Genomic DNA, 16,982 nt, shown 5'->3' with positions numbered 1-16,982 from the left:
CTTCTGAGAGAAGTGCTTTGGAGGCCAAGGTCTATCCCAATAGAAGCTAGAATTATTTTATGGGATGGGGAGGGGAAGGAGTGCAGCACAATATAGGGGAATGAGCCTTGGGTTTAAAGTCAGAAGACTTGCCTTTGGATTTGACTCTTGGATCTACTTAAAACTAGATTTGACACTTTGGATGTCACTTTATCTCTGAACCTCATTTCCTTCACCCACAAAATAGGAATAATCATATTTATCAAGCACTAAACATTTATTAAACACCTACCAAGTGTCAGGGACCATGCTGAGGATATAAAAAGAAGCAAAAGGCAGTCCCTGCCCTCAAGGAGTTTACAATCTAATTTGCAAATTTTTTTTTTTATATTATGGTTTGTGGTAAAGGCAGAATGAGATTAAGTCAAATACTTTATTCTTTCCTACCCATCAATTCATTGCATGAAGCAGGCACTCAGTATGTGTCTGTTGAATGGATGACAAATAGAAATAGTTTATATTTATATGGTATTTTACTGACACGACATTATTATATTATTACAATACCTCTGAGGGGTAGGTAGTTGTAAAGCAAGGATTGTTATTTCTGTCTTGCGTGAGGTACATAGGAAAGTTAGGAATAGAGAGGAGAATGTGACCTTGCCCAATTAATCAGTCATGTGACAGGCAATGGCTAAGCCCAAGATCCTATGGCACGTGAACAGTGAGCTGGAATGACTTTAAAGCCTTTTTTTTTTTTTTTTAGTTTTTGCAAGGCAATGGGGTTAAAGTGGCTTGCCCAAGGCCACACAGCTAACTTTAAAGCCCTTTGACATACATCTCAGTATTATGGATCACACCCAGGGCAGCTAGGTTTGAATCCGGCCTCAGACACTTGACTCTAGCTGTGTGACCTTGGGCAAGTCACTTAATCCTGATGGCCTTGCATCCCGGGCCATCTCCTGATTCCTATCTGGCCACCGGACCCAGATGGCTCTGGAGGAGAAAGTGAGGTTGTTGACTTAGCACAGCCCCACCAATCCAGTTCATGTGCTTGCCATGGCATCACCTCTTTGAAAATGAAGGTCACACCCAAAGCTGCCTGTAAATAGGCAGCCAGGCAGCTATCAATGGATAGAGCCAGATCTACAATCTAGAACCTTGAACCTAGAACCCCAATTCAAAGGTGGCACTCTGAGAAGTGTGCTGGGGAAGGAAGGGAGGTAGGGCAGGCAGCCCAGATCTTCTCTAGGGTTTGCCCATTTCTGAGAATCCGAGCTTGGCAGCCCCAGTCTTTTGTCCTCATATGGAATCCTCTATTTTCAGCATTAGCAGCAATTGCTCGGAGCAGCTCTTAATGACAGTTCTGATCTGTCAGCCGAGAGTCCCAGCTCGTTGGGCAGCAAGGCGGTCTCTCCCGTGGAGAGCTACCCATCTAGCGTGTAGGGAAGGCTTATTTGAAAGGAGGTGTAATTTGCTTGGCCTCTGAGGGAAGGCAGACGGGACTGTGAACCTTCTAAAGTAGATTCAGATGAGCTTCTCCCGGCTCTCCAAGAGCGACCGCCTGCCCACTAATTTCAGGTATGAAATTAATAGACTCTAGGTGGCCGAGGTTAAAAGCAGTGACTCCACTGAAGCAGTGTCAGACTTCCTGGGAGCGGGAGAGCGGCTGGCCTCCAGCCCGAATCAAATGTCAACGACCAATCATGGTGGGGGCAGCAGACGGCCAAAGAGGAAAATGACTCTCTCCCGGGCAGGCGGGTAATGAACAGCTTAATGAAATCCTCCATCCCTCGTCCTCCACTGAATAGGACCAGATTCTGCGGCTCCCAGGAGGTCCTGGACAGTCGAAGGATAAAGGGGCACTTGAGTTACCTCAGCTGCCTGTCTGCTGAAAGGACCCTGGAGCTGGTTTTGGCTTGTTGACTCTCACCTGGGCAGCCTTGAGGTGGAGCCTCCTCTTATTCATGGATGGAGCCTTCTGGTGCCCCTGGCTGTGAGGCAGGCTGCTTAGTAACTGGCAGGCTTGTTGTGGAAAATACAATGGTCCTGGAGTCACATTTGGGTTCAAATGGAGCCTCTGCTACCTATGGACAAGTCACCTACCTTCCTTTAGCCTCAGTTTCCTCACCTAAAAAATGGGGACAATAATACTTTCATAAATAGTAGGGTCTTTATGAGGAAAGAATGTTGTAAAGCTCTGCTGTTGTTTGTTCCAATTGTGTCAGTCTCTTTGAAACCCTATTTGGTTTTTTTTGGCAGAGATCCTAGAGGGGTTTACCATTTCCTTTTCCAGCTCATTTTAAAGATGAGGAAAGTGAGGCAGAGAGGGTGAAGTGACTTGTCCAGGGTCACATAAATAGTCGGTGCCCGAGGAAGATGAGTCTTCCTCATTCCAAGCTCATCACGTTATCCACTATGCACCATCTAGCTATAGATTGTGTGCTGTTTCATTAACAATTGGCCACTCTTCCCCACAGGCAGTGGGGCCTTGGATTTGGGGTCAGGAGCCATAGGTGTCAATCCTGGCTCTGCCACTTGCTGGGGTAAGACCTTGGGCAAGTTGCTTCTCTCTTGGATTATGCCTTGGTCAAATGAGAAGCTGGAACTGATTAATTATATACACACATACGATTAATAGAATACGATGTATGGCACATGCCATACAACACATGGCATATTTACACATGACAAGTGGTCTAATATATGATATCTATAACACACATTATAATGGAAAATACACGAATGTACTCTTCTTGGAATATTATCTATGTTCACATATATGTAGAGAGCCACTCTGATTCTAAGGCCTGTGCTCATTCACAACTATTCATATTTTGCAAGAGACAATTAGGTGACCCAGTGATACCGGTCAGAACCCACCTCAGACACTTCCTAGTTGTGTGACCCTGGGCAAATCATTTAAACTCTGCCTCAGTTTCCTTAACGGTGAAACGGGCAAAGTATTAATAGCACTTACTCCCCGGGGTTGTAAGGATAAAATACCTTTTCTAAAAGACCTTGTCAGCGCACGATAAATGCTATTATTGTTATTGAGATGTTAAGACCGACATAATTCAGGAACCCTGATGTCCCTTTGTTCCGGAAATCAACTGACCCTTCCCTTGACTGAAACCCTGACGGTTCACAGCCAATCAACTGGCCAGCATTTCTGCGTCGTCCCCAAGTCAGCCATTTGGACCAATAAACTGCTGGGATTGTTGACTCAGTTCTAGCTAGGCTGAGTTTCTGCTGGGTCCCAACCCTCAAATTGCCTACTTCTCTCTTTAGTGGCTGGCTTATCTTCCCTGAACAGCCAGCTTGCACTTGCCAATAGCTAATAGTGGGCCAATAGCCCACTAGCAAACATCACCAGGGCTCTCATGGCTTCAACCACCCTGGGATGCTTTGTTTTCCGATCCACGGTTATAGTGATAAAAACAAAGGCATCCACCCTTCCAATTCATACTGTGACTATCACAGCCCCCAGTTGGGAGTCTTAGAGAGCATTGATTTATGTGTTGGCTTGCTTCATTCTAAAGAGCTCCAATCCGACCAACAAACATTTAAGTGCCTACTATCTGTTAATCACCATGCAAAGGGCTTGAAATATTTAAAAGAAAAGCCTTGACAGATTATGGCCAATGAGAGCAACAAGGTGATGATCTCTCACAAAACTGTTGGAAGCACAGGTATGCTGAAGTCATACAAGATTAGGGACCAACATTAATTCTTTAGGTGTGGAAAACTCAAAAAATTTTGCAAAGGGATAAATGTTTGCATGTAATTAAAAAAAATTAAAAGGAAAGACCAGCATTCTTTATATAGGGAAAAACAGAGCCTGATAAGGATGGGGCGACTGTCAATGAAGAACAGATCTAAAATGGCAGATCTTGCTGCAGTCTTGTTGTAATGTGGTTCTAAATATTCTGCACAAATAGATTTATATCTGTAGATACTGTCATCTGCTGTTGAATCTTTTCTCCTGAGCCCAGCTCTGTTATCTCGGTCACCACTGCTAGTGTGGCACAGTGGGATGAACCCTGGATGTGATAATCGCTAACATTTATAGAATGCTTACTTGGTGCCGGACACATTATCTCCCTTGGTCCTCAGACAGATCAGCTTCTGACCACTGGCCCTGTCACTACTTTGGGGAGCCCTTGTTGGGGCTGTGCCTCGGTTTACTCATCTGTAATACAAGGGCTGGACGGTTGGCATCTATAGTCCTTCCCTGTTCTCTAGAAATCAACAGGACCTACCTAGGTCACAGCACTGCAGCAAGAACCAAGAAATCAGGGAATTCGACCTTTTGATTCGAGAGCCGAAGCTCAGAGGGGAAGGGACAAGCTCAAGGTCACACAGATCTGCCTTAATCCAGACCCTGCATCGAATTCAGGAGTCCCCCAGCCCTCTCACCCCAACACATTGATCCCATGCTGGCTGGTCCGGTCCTGAACGTAGGCAGGTTGGCCACCAGAGGGCACTCTCAGCCCGCACCAAAACTTCACCAGGGAGAGAGGGAAAGAATTCTCTCACGCACAAAGCCCACTATTAATTCACTGTCATTTCTCCTTTTAGTGCTAGGACTTAAGGGCTAAGGAGGGGATGAAGGGGAAATGCAAGGCTTAGAATGGAGATGAATGTCTTTCACCCTTGGAAAAGCAGGGGCTAGAAAGGACCGGGCATGGGTGAGGAGCTGGGGACTCGGCTCCCGACCCTTGGCGGGTGACCTTGGGTGGCTGGGCTGCCCTCCTGGGACTGGGCCGCCTCTGGCTTCCCGTCCAGGTCTCCGTGACTGGTCCTAGCTATGTTCATCCCATCCAACACCCCTCTTTGGGTAGGAGAGAAAACAGGTCAGGAGAGGTTGGGCTTTCATTGCAAGGCAAAAACTTCTCTTCCCTCCTTGAGAGCAGGGAATTTGGGGGACATTTTGGGTAATATCCCCAGTGCCTCATGGTGGTGCTTAATAAATGGGCTTGGTAACGATTCAGTTAATGGACTGATTTTCGCACTATAGAATTCTAGATCTTCTACTTACTACCGAGAGACTTTGGGCAGGATACTTGCCCTCTATTTCCTCATCTGCAAAAAGGACTGGATTCGAATCCTGTCCAGTTGTCATAGTCTGTGACCTCTCCTAGTTCTGGTATTTAGTGACCTCAGGGCAGACAGCTCCTTGAGAAGGAACCGGACTGAAGAAAGGCTAGCTGTCCTTCAGCGGCACAGACTGAGCGTCTTTCAGAATTCTTTTTTGTTCTGAGGAAGGTAAGGCCAGGTTTCCCCGAGGGGTCCAAAAGAACCCATCTCTCTCTCTGCCTCCTGGAAAGCAATGAAGATCCTCCAGCCAGCTTGAGGAACCCTTGGGGAACACTCCTTTCTGCTGACCAAGCACACCCTCCCCACCCTGCAAGCGTGAAAGGGAAGGAAATCTTGGCAAGAAAAACTACTCCACACCTGGTTTCAGTGTAATAAAACAAGTTTATTTACACAGTAACATGAATGCCACAGCGTCCACAGCAAAGTACCACAGCAAACCAGAGCATAGAAGTGCCCCTCCAATGCCAGAGGGAGATTTAGTTTAGATATTTATACATCTATAACATGGGTGTTCAGAGAGATGAAGCTTCGGATAAAGCGATCGGAGACCAACTTTCCAAACTGAAAGCTTCTGCAGAGCGAGGGGGCAGGCTTGGAAGAGTCATTGGAAAGGAAATCCCGAGGACAAAACCCAGAGAGGCAAGGCGATCTCAGAGCCCTGATGCTCTGTGTGGCAATGCTAGGGAATCCTAACCCAAAACTCCCAGACATTGAACCTTCCGGAAGTGGCAAGACCAGAAGTGCCTAATCACATCCGAAAAAGCTCTGGGAGTTGTCCTTTCAAAGAGTCTACCCTGAAACCTTTGGGTAGGGCCACATTCAAGCAGGAAGCTGTGTGTGGGTACACGTACACACACACACACACAAACACACACCAACCTTCTCTCTCTCTCTCTCTCTCTCTCACACACACACACACACACACACACACACAGGGCAAAGTGGATTTTCTTTAATACAATAAAAGTTCATAGTAATAGTAATATATATTTATATAGTCTATATATTTCTTCTATGTAAAAAAAAATTTCCAACATCCTCTGAATCCCTGAAACCACCATGGATTAAAAAAAATACAGAGGGTGGGGTGGCTGTGAAGAGGCTGGCCCCAGCATGAAGCTGTTCTCAGTGGTGCGGTGCCCAGACAGGGCAGGCTGAGGGCATCACAGGCAGCTCAGATGGAGGACGAACGGTTCCTCAATGCTGTGGCAGCAAATTGAGTTTAATTTTGAACAGGCCTGGGCAAGAGGGCGAGACAGCTGGCGAGCCCCTTTTTTTCCTTCTGGGCACTTAGGAACTATTACATGTTGGTAATGATGAGTGGTAAACACCTCTGCAGGAAGATTTATAAAAACATTCACAATCCATTAAAGAAATCACCCAAGAATTCTTTAAAACACCACCTACTGAAACCATCATTAAAAAGAAACAAAAAAATCCTTCAAATACAGTGTCAAAGAGATGGGCTGTTTCTTCACAGACTTTGCCCCATGGTCAGGAGAAGGGAGAAGGAGGCAGGGGAGAGGGGAGGGCAGCTCCCTTGGAACCTTACATTCAGCCCTATGTGGTTAGTTGGTTGTTTTTGGTGGGGGGGAGGGTGGGGAGGGTGGTGGCTTTTCTTCTCTTTCTTTCCTAACACAACTTTGCTATTTAAAAATAAATAAATCATTTCTAAAGGTGGAGGTGGAATGTCTATCAATTCTCCTCCTCTGGCATCAGCTTAGGCAGAAGCTTTGCCTTAAGCATCTGGGTGAAAGGGGCTTCTGTCTTTGGTACCTTCCCTCTCTAAGGCCTCTGCAATACTGACCCCTTTCTCCCAGTCCGTTTGCGCTCTGGGGGGGGGGGGGGGCTGCTGAGGACAGCTGGCTGGACGTCAGTGCACAGACAAGAGCAGCGACTTGAATTCGAGGCTGCAGATCTTGGGGACTTGAAGAGTATTAACTGAAATGAGGTAAAATGAACAACCCAGTTAGGAAATGGAGTCAGACTCCTGGGACAGGGGTAGCAGCACTGGGCCCTTCAGGAGGCTCTGGGTTTGAATTCTGCTATGCATCAAATTAGATGCTTAGAGAGCCCATCCTTGCTCCCCTGGCTTTGACAGATGTGGGACCCTGGGAAAATCATTCAGCTCTGCAAGCCTCAGTTTCTTCCTCTGTGAAGGTACAGGTAGCAACTATCCATTAGCAAGGGGAGTGAAGAAGAAAGGGGGAAGGGATGCTGCTTCTCCCCCCAGGCTGTTCCGATGTCCAACCCATCACGTTTCTGGGGGTTGGGGCTACATTTTGTGGACCATCTGCTTCCCTCTACCACCAGCTAACTCATCTAGAGGCAGCCTCAATGCAATGTCAGCTCTGAGAAGGCGGCCTAGTTAAGAAGGAAGGTCTAAGTCTGTTGGCTTTAGCATTTCCCAGCCTCAGACGGCTTCTAGCTCAGGTCTGAGAAGCCCATTGCTGCCCTTCACTCTGTTTGACCCAAAGACCATTTGGAAGCTCTTCAGTTGGGGACTTGGCGATGGATTCTTGCTGACTTAGTTCCAAGGGAGATCTCTTCAAGCATCCCCGGCACAGTCCTCTGGGCCTACCATACCAAGGTTGCTGATTCATTTGGAATGTGGAAACAAACTTGGATTCAGCTCATTCCTTTGGAATTGAATTTTATATTCTTACCCTCTCAATGATATGTTTGATGCTCCCCCACCCCCACTGGGGATCATCTCAGGGACTTCATCTTCTGAAGCCAGAACCCAAGATGCAAGGCCAGACAACTCGGCTTTGAATTCTAATTAAGCTCAGGACTGGGTGGGGCTCCTTCCCCATGCTTGACCTCATCTCCAGGCTGGTATCCAGATTCCCATTTCTCCCTTTTCTGCCACATACTCTTGGCTTCTGGGGACCAAGTTAGCACCTATTTGAAAGGCTGTGCTCCCCCCCACTCCCCCCACATGCTTAAGGCTTCTCAGGATTTTGGTAGACTTTTCAGGAATTCTCTTTCAGGAGTAGACTTTTCTGCTAACAAGGCACTGGCTCGGGGGATGCCCCGACCCTGGTCCGGCGGCACCAAGCCTGACCCCAGCTCTGGCTGACCCGGCAGGCCAGAGGTTTGGCCTCCTCCTTCGAACTTTAGGAAGGCAAGGTGCTCCTTTTCAGTGGGGTCCAAAAGGCTGCTTGATTTTTCAGTTCTCTTGATATAGATGGAAGTGTCTGTCATGGAGAGTTAACGTCTTCCAATGGAAAAACAACAATAGAAATCTCTATTTCCAATCAATACTGTCGACTGCAAACTGTGGTCATCCCTTCAGAAAAGTGAAAGGCTTTGGGGGCTCGTCACTTGACCCCCTGCCTCTGTCTGGATCGAGAGCGGCCCCTGTCCTGGTGAAGACGGCATTCTGGGGGCTCTCTGCAACTCAAACACATTTAAAATGTCTGCCACAATTGTGAAGGTGACGGAATACTTTATTTTGGAATTACATTCTTGGAAGATCAGAAGTTATCCCTTTCTGCCTGTCCCAAGGCACTGTCTGGAGGAATTCCATTCCTGCCCTTGGTCCCTGGGAAGTCGAGTGCCCTGACTGCATCCTCCCCCACCCCAAACAAGCCAAATCAAAACACAACCAACAAAGGGCAAAGGCCAACTAATCAAACAGCGATCATCCCATGAAACAAGAGAAGAGGTGCTACGAGGAGAGGAGGCAGGCAGAGGGAGGGTCTCACCACACTGGGATCCCCAGTCTCAGCACACGTGGGTCAAGGCTTTTGGGGAGCTGCCGGGACCCCGAGGATCTAACCCTGGTAGCCAAGGTTTGGGGGTTGATTCCACAACAGCGTTAGAATGAATGACCAGAATCCAAGTCATTAGATGCACAAGCAGAAAGGAAATGAGAAAGCTAAGTGAGGGTCAAAGAGGGTCAGGGACTGGGTGCACCAACCATCAAACTCTACAAAAATGTGCCATGTGCAAGTCGCCCAAATGTGTGTCTCCACAATGGAGCCCCTGGTCAAAGGGGCTAGAGATGCTGGCATGGTCTGGGGCCTGGGACCTGTCAAGAAACAAGCCACGGCTTTGTGGGGCAAGTGGGGGACTGAAGGAGCCTTTGGGGAGCCCAGGGGTATCAGGGCTGAGGGATCCCAACTTCTTTCTACCTCTGACCTCGGGGGCAGCCAGCAGACACCAACCTGATGGAGACCCCCTGTCCCCACCAGGGCTTTCTAAAGGAGATGACTGGCACACATTGGAAGGAAGCACAACCCCAACAAAAAAACAAAGGTGACACTGCAAAAAGATACATTCTCCTTCTCCTTTCCTGATCACTCATAGACACCAGTGAATCAGAGGAAAGGCTTTTAAAAATCACTAAAGTTTAAAATATTTCCAAGGCCACTAATGTGCTCTGTAACACTGCCCGGTCCACCTGGGCCCCCGGGGCCTTCCCGGGTGTTCGGGGCCTGGGGCCTCTCTGGTCCCAGCACGCACGCATGGTCAAAGTGGCAATTTTGTTTTCAAGGCTGAAGTAAACGGATTACTCACAGTTTTGAACGAAAGCAACATACAAACATCCAGACGTGTAAAAAGCACTCCGCTCTGAAGCTCATTTATGTGCCAGGAGAGGAAGGGCAGGGGGTCTGGAGGGCGTGCTTCAGGTGAAGTTGCAACGTAAACACTGTAATATACAGCTTAAAAAATACATACAAGAATTGCACATTTATCCATTGAAGAGAAGCACAAGGCTCAGAAAGAAGGCCCTCAGCCCGGGACACCCCGGGAGCAAAGCCAAGGTGCCCCCAGCACTGGACCTTCTGAGTGATTTCAGACATGATTTGGAACCTAGTAATACTGAGTGGGGGGCCATGTGTCTGAGAAGGGGGTCTTGATGCTGGGGGGAGAAGGTCCAAGGCCTCCACCGGGGACTCTCTCCCTCTTCGACCCGACTGGCACTTCAAGGCCACGGCTCCTTAACCTCTGAAGACATCTTTGAGCTCAGCTGCAGGCCGCTGGGCTGGGGAGAGTGGTCTGGGGCTGCTGAGAGGAGGAGGAGGAGAGCCAACGACTGCCAGAGGGAAACTGGGAGGGAGCCCGTTGTGGGACTGCCAAACTGGACAGTTGGACATCGATCAAACACTGTCCCTGGGACTCTCTCCCCCCAGCCTGGAGGACTGCTTCCTGAAAAGCAGAAAAATCTACTCTCCTACCAAGGGGTCAATGACCATTGGCCCACTTAGATGGGGGTGGTGATGGGGGGAGGGCTCTGCCCATCCTCAATGCTCAAGGAAGAACAGGGCCGCAGTCTTGGCTCTCTCCAGCCCAGGGGTGGGAGGGGGGCTTACCTGGCTGGGACCCACCCACCATCTGCCACTGACCACATGGCCCTCACTAAGGCTGTCATGAGGTGAGGGTCTACCATAGCAAATAGATATTTCAACAAAAAAAAGAAAAATCACCTATTCTGAGAGCTTACTGGTTGATAATGGGAATCCAGCAACTTTGTATATTGCTATTTAAAATATTACATGCTGAAAAGTCAGTCAGGGACTATCCAGAACTAGGGGGATCAAAACGGAGCTCACTGCATTCATACCCAAGGAAATTGTTCCTCCAGGGATGGCTTTTCTTCCATTCATCTATATTTCTAGAACCATGAGGCTGGAGACATTCAAGTGGAAGACGGCCACACATCCTGGCAGACAGACATCTTCAGGCGACTCTGTTCCCCTCTCTATGGAGGCTATAGGTGACCTTGCCAGGGGGACCTCATCTGCCAGGGGATGGGAGCCCGTGGTCAGTCTTCCTTTCCTTTCCTGTGCTGGGTGGTGCCATGGATGGTCACAGGGAGGAGGGGGAGCCAAGTCCCGGCTCCTTAGCGGTGCTGGAGGATGCTCACGATGCAGCCTAGTGAGTCTGTGGACGCCAAGGCCAGGTACTGGGCACAAAGCCAGTCCTCCAGACTGACCCCGCACTCTCTGTCCAGAGACTTCTCAGCAAACTTGATCATGAGCAGGGTCCTCTTGATGTCCAGCCAGTTCTGGAGCACGGCGCTTCTCTGGCCAGGGCTGGCCAGGCTGTGGAGGGTCTGGAACAGGTCCTCGCGGGGTCCCCAGAGAAGACACTGCAGGATGCCTTTGGCATCGGAGATGAGGATCCTCTCAGAAGGGTTTGGGTTGAGGAGGCAGCTGGCGAGCTGCTGCAGTCCCCAGGAGTAGGGGGAACGGCATGGGATGCGGGGGAGGTCGGCGCGGGTGTACTCCTTTTCCTTCAGCTCTGGGTTCTCATCGAAGGGGTTGGGGAGGTGCAGCATTTCATAGATCAAGATGCCGGTCTGGAACTCATCACACTTCTTGTACTGTGTGGCAGTGATGATTTCGGGGGCCAGGCGGGACTGGTCCCGAAAGACCTCGGGGTCTACCAAGTGGCTCTTCTGCTTGGCCTGGGAGAAATTGCTGACAATGAGTCTGGTGGGACAGGCGGCAGTTGGGCCGGGCTCACTCTTCTGGACACTCCCACCGGCTTTGCAGTGAATGAGGAGAAGGTTCTCCAGCCGCAGGTCGCAGTGAGTGACGTGATAGGGTTTGAGGTGCTCCAGGCCAGAACACAGCTGGAGGAGCAGCAAGCACACCTGTCGCTCATAGGTATCTGGGTTTTTCCCATGCTGGGCTGAAGATTCCCGGACAAAATCGGCCACGGTGAGGTAGGGGACCTCACGGGTGATGACCACCACATGGCTGCGCTGCTTGCTGGGGCCACTCTGGCTGGCAGAACTGCCCTTTGGGGATGCCTCTGCCGCACTCAGGGCAGGGTCCTTCTGCTGCTGCTCAGCCTCCTCTTCCTCCTCTTCTTCCAGGTCATCATCTTCCTTCTCAGGCGCACTGGGGTCTTCCCAGGGAAGAAGACGGACGGGGACTTCTGCTAGGAAGTGGCCACAGTCCTGCTGGATATTAAAATGAATGGCCAGGCTCTGCCGGACGGCCAGACTGTGATAATACTGTTGGGATTCTTTAGCTTTGCTTTTGCAAATCTAGAAAAAAAAAGGAAGACAGGATTACCTATGTCTCTGCAGTTTCAATATCGTACTGTCATAAACATACAAATGTAAATTAGCTTGTGAACTGTTTGGTCAGCTCTTCTTGGCTGGAGACCACTTCCAATGGGTCTCTTGGAGCCCACCCTCACTGGGGTATAAAGACATCATCAGCTAGAGCTCCAACGGATCGTGAGGGGCTTCCATATGTGGACCCTCCCTCCACTGAGAGAGGTTGCAACTCCTTCCTTTGTGCCTCTTCTTCCTGTCCTTTTGAGGCTTTCAGAGAGGGTCTGCCCACAGGGTGGCTTTCCCCCCTTCCTATGTCTAGCCCCTGCCACAGTTCCCCTGGGCCTCCTGTACAGCACAATCTTCTGGCCCATAGAAAATCCTTCCTGATGGTCATTAGCATGTGAGGGCAACTGGGCCATCAGGGCTTTGTATCAGAATGGAGGCTCTGCATCGAGGTCCAGAGGCAGGTCACCCTTGCCTAGAGACCAGAGGACATTCTGCTGAAGGAATTCAAGACTTTCTCTGCCCTAGGGGGACATATGGGAGCCTAGGGCACAGGGAGAGCCCTGGGTTCCAATCCTGCCTGGGCAGCCTCTGGCGAGTCCCTGGGGCTCATTGTCCTCATTTGTAGAAGGAGGGAGACTAGATGGTCTAGGGTCCCTTCCTATTTTCTATCTCAGATGTCCCGTGTGCTCTCTGGAACCCCAAACAACCTGACTTCATGTTGTAGAGGAAAGGCGCCCAGGCTTCTGATCCACTGCCCTTGGATAGAGCACTGTCTCTGCTCATTCCTGCATCACCTACCCCAGAGCAGGAGTTATGAGGAAAGCGTCTGTCACCCTGTCTGAGCTCAAGAAGGGGAACCCCCATGACTGACAGGCCTGCTTCCCACCCCACCCCCAAATTAATCTGGTCAGTGTGTAGGCTGACTTTATTGGTCTTTTGTTACCAGCATGGAGAGAGGTGAGGTCCTCTAGTCCAGAAGTCCCCACTGATGACTGCACTAACCAGGGGAGCCCCTTCCTCCCAGTCTCTCCTCTGCAGCCTGAAGGGGGGGCCTCCCCATTTCATCAAGATCAAAGTCTTCCCAGCAACCCACCCAGCAGTGTTTACCTTGCCTCTTTATCACAGCCATATACAGAAAAGCAGCAAATTTACCCGGTGCATTTCCTAGTCAATTTTGTTTAAGAAGAAAAAAATGCATCTTTCTCTTAGGAGGATGGGAACAGACCCCCCAGTTCTGAGGAGTCTCCCCCTCTCATTTCCATTCAAATGGATATTTTCTAAGAGTTGACTGAAGGCAAGGGAGTCTCCAGGGAGAGAAGCATCTCTCTCATTTATGGTATTTATACATATTTATTGCTGCCAAGAGCCTTGGTACCAATGATAGGGCCAGAGGAATCTGGAAACAAAGACACCATAAAACAGCAGTTCCTTCAGGCCGACTGCAAAGAGGCAGCCGGCCGGTGGGGAGTCAGCAGCTCTGGGCTCTGCACGCTGGTCATGCTGTCTCCTGCCCGGGGTGGGGTGGGGTGGGGAAGGTGCTCGGCCATGATTTCCATGGAGGGTGTTGGTCTCTTTAAGAATCACCCCCTCCCCAAACAGAGTTAGCCTTCATGGAAAGGGTGGCCACAGCTGACCAAGGTAAAGGTCATATCTCATTTGTTCCTTTGGTCACTGCATCTCCCCCCCCCCCCTCCTCTGCCCTGCCAGGAGCCTCAACCACTCCTGGCTGAGCTTCTGACAGCTCTGGTCTTTTGACAGATGGGGAAAATAAGGCTAAGAGGGGAAAGGACTAGCCTGAAGTCTCACTGGAGGAGGAGAGGAAGGGATCATTCAGTCCAGACCCCTCCCATCACAGATCAGGAAACAGTCGCAGGAAGGGGGAGTGACTTGTCCTAAGTCAAGTTTATTCAGCAGCAGCAACCGTGGAGGGGAGGGTCGGAATAGGGAGCCAAGCTGGCCCCCACTGTGTGGTTTCCCTGGGGGTTCCTTTTGTCTGACAAATGGGCTCCCACTCCCCTGCTTCCCTGGATTATAGATGTGTAATTAGAACAATGTATGACTTTAGAAATAGTCACCTTGACACGTCTAAGTGCAACCTCAAAAACCACCTAGAGACCAAGTGATCCTAACTCAAATTTAGATAGTGCTTCATAATTTTCAAAACACACACACACACACACACACACACATCTATGTATGTATAATAGGGGTGGCTAGGTGGTACAGTAGATAAAGCACCGGCTTTGGAGTCAGGAGTACCTGGGTTCAAATCCGGCCTCAGACACTTAATAATCACCTAGTTTGGGCAAGTCAATTAACCCCATTGCCTTGCAAAACACACACACACACACACACACACACACACACACACACACACATGCAGACCCTGGAGCTGAAGATCTAGATTTGGGGAAAAATTTAACTGAATTAAAATAAAACATGGGTGATGCTACTATATGGTTTTCTAAGTCTCTATCTGGCTTACAGGGATCCCTGTGTGTGGTTTGGTGGCCCCCATTTCTATCTGATGTTGGCTACACTGGTGAAAGGTAGGAATGAACACTGATGGCCTCAGAGGTCCTATCTTATTCAGGTTTGGTGATGGTGAGAGCATTCATATATTATTTTTAGTTTTTTTTTGTTTTTTTTTGCAAGACAATGGGGTTCAGCGGCTTGCCCAAGGCCACACAGCTAGGTAATTATTAAGTGTCTGAGGCCGGATTTGAACTCAGGTACTCCTGACTCCAGGACTGGTGCTCTATCCACTGTGCCACCTAGACGCCCCTATTCATATATTTTTCTAACAAAGAAAATTAGGAAGAGAACTCTCTTTGTCTTGAAAATTCTAGTAATTTTCTTCCTGTATGATTCTTGAAGGATATTCCTAGGAAGTTATGCTCCATTAGGTTCTGCTGTCACATGGGTCTGGCTGGAGGCAGAAGAGGGTAGTCATTGATACGATGTCCACCTTCTCATGAATGCCCCATTCTGAGGTTGGTCAAGGTGCTGGCAGGGGTCCACGTGTGGCCGTCGGAATGCCAGGGGAACGAGAATCTGCCAGTTGAGGGTTTGAGCTACAGGATCTGCAGCTCTGTTCACCTTTGTGAACAGGAGAAGCCATTCTCATTCTGACTCCTTTTGCTTTACTCCTCTGGGCCTGAGTAGATAATAAAAAGATGAATGCTCCACCTGATCTTAGGCCTAACTTCTCAGATCAACTCCAGCTGAACACTCAAAATGATTTACAAAGAAAGAATGACCAATTGGTCAGTCATTTGGCCATATGGATGAGAGGGAACAGTCTCCACGCAGGCAGCTATATGGAGCAGGCCACACTTTTCTAATCTCTCTATGTTGCAACATTTAGAAGAAAACTAACGGGTCACTGTTTTTAATGGTAAAAGGGAAAAAGGAGAATTCTGGGTCAAGAAACGGGAAAAATACCAGGGCCTCTAATTGGTTTAGACCCATCAAAATAGTCACAATTAAGCACACAGACCTATGGAGATTTCCATAATCAGATTTCTCATATGATGGGTATCTCATAAATCTCTATTATGGAGCCCACTATGATGTTAATTTAGATAGGAGTATTAAATTCTAAGAAATAATGTTCTATGCACCACAGAGTAGATCTTTTTCAAATATTAATAACTTGACTGTTTTAGTTTTTAAAAACCTAAATGACCTGCCTACTGATGATAAATTTCTAGCCCCAAAGAGTTATTTGAGAAAGTCAAATACCAGGGCTAGGACAAATGGACACTATCTTCTCTGTCTTCTTCCTCCTGATCTGGCATTTTGCTCTATCCAGGGAATGGATTCACTTCTTGAACCTCCAGAATGCTCCCTGGACCCTTTTCATCTTTCATCTCTTTGAAATGCATCCAAGTCCCCTTTTCAGCAGAGGGTGGAGCTCAGACAGGGTCATCTTGAAGGGTCCCTTGACAATCAGGAACTGTGCTCGGTTCATCATCGTGAAGCAGGAACAAACCAGGAACTTCAACGTCTCCCGTATTAGACTAAAAGACTGTGTGATATGCGAATGAATGAATGCTCACTTCTCTTTATTTCCAGTATCATTTTTTAAGTCTGGGAAATAGTAAAAAAAAAAAAAACTGCTCGGAATTTGAGGAGATTCTATGTTGAACATGTCTTAAAGGGGAAGGGAACCTTTAGTTGCATCACCCACAATCACCAGAGTGTGGTGTCCATGGGCCTGCCAGATTGGTGGGGTCCAGAAGATGAACTGGGATGCCCTCTCTGGGCAGAGGCCATGTTCAGGGTTTCTGAGAACTCCCCCCCCCCCCCCCGTGTGGTTGGCTGGATGGCCGACCCACAAACATCACCCCATGCCCTCTGGAGGGAGAGAGGGATGTTAGGAGAACCTGGGTGCTCAAGCAGGTGAATAAGGATCCTGGAGTAAAAAGAAAGCTAGTGCGGAGAACCCTGGCCACTTGGGCTTTTCAGACCTGGCCTTATTCATGACACTGCTGCTTCAAGATTGGGGAAAAAAGCCTGGTTCTCACATGCCAAAGGGGAGAGCTCTGTATTGCAATGCTCTGGACAGGAAATGGAGAGGAGAAACCGATGGGAGCAGGGTCCCACCGCATTTTCCTACCATCTCTGTAGATGCAATTTAGCAAAATGTAAAATGTATTACCAGGAAGGCATCTGTGGGGCTGTACCTAAAGCCAGAAGCAACTCCAGCATAGGAGGAAGTCTCTCATGATGTCTTTCTGCAGCCTGTGGTCTCTGGAAAGGTAATGATGCTGCTCATCTGGCACAGGCCTCATCTCTGGGTGCTCCTGGCACCGGCTGAGCCCACCTTCTTGTTTATGAGAAGAACCCAAGCCCACACAGCGTGTGTGTCTAC

General features: G+C 48.8%; 1 protein-coding gene across 8 annotated transcripts in view; it reads right to left on the bottom strand.

The window, feature by feature from the left end:
- Positions 1-852: 852 nt before the first annotated feature.
- Positions 853-16,982, bottom strand: part of PEAK1 (pseudopodium enriched atypical kinase 1) — a 256,307-nt gene continuing 240,177 nt past the window's right edge. For 7 of the 8 annotated variants that reach the window (XM_074232467.1, XM_074232470.1, XM_074232474.1 and 4 more), the window contains exon 9: positions 853-12,085. In XM_074232467.1, the coding sequence (XP_074088568.1) occupies positions 10,931-12,085 (1,155 nt within the window). In that variant the 3' untranslated portion in view covers positions 853-10,930. The remainder of the gene's footprint in view (positions 12,086-16,982) is intronic. The other variant, XM_074232475.1, reaches the window with a different exon arrangement.

This window comes from Macrotis lagotis, chromosome 4 (genome assembly GCF_037893015.1).
Source record: "Macrotis lagotis isolate mMagLag1 chromosome 4, bilby.v1.9.chrom.fasta, whole genome shotgun sequence".
Taxonomy (NCBI): domain Eukaryota; kingdom Metazoa; phylum Chordata; class Mammalia; order Peramelemorphia; family Peramelidae; genus Macrotis; species Macrotis lagotis.
Note: the sequence above shows the minus strand (reverse complement) of the source record. Positions and strands in the feature narration are given on the sequence as shown.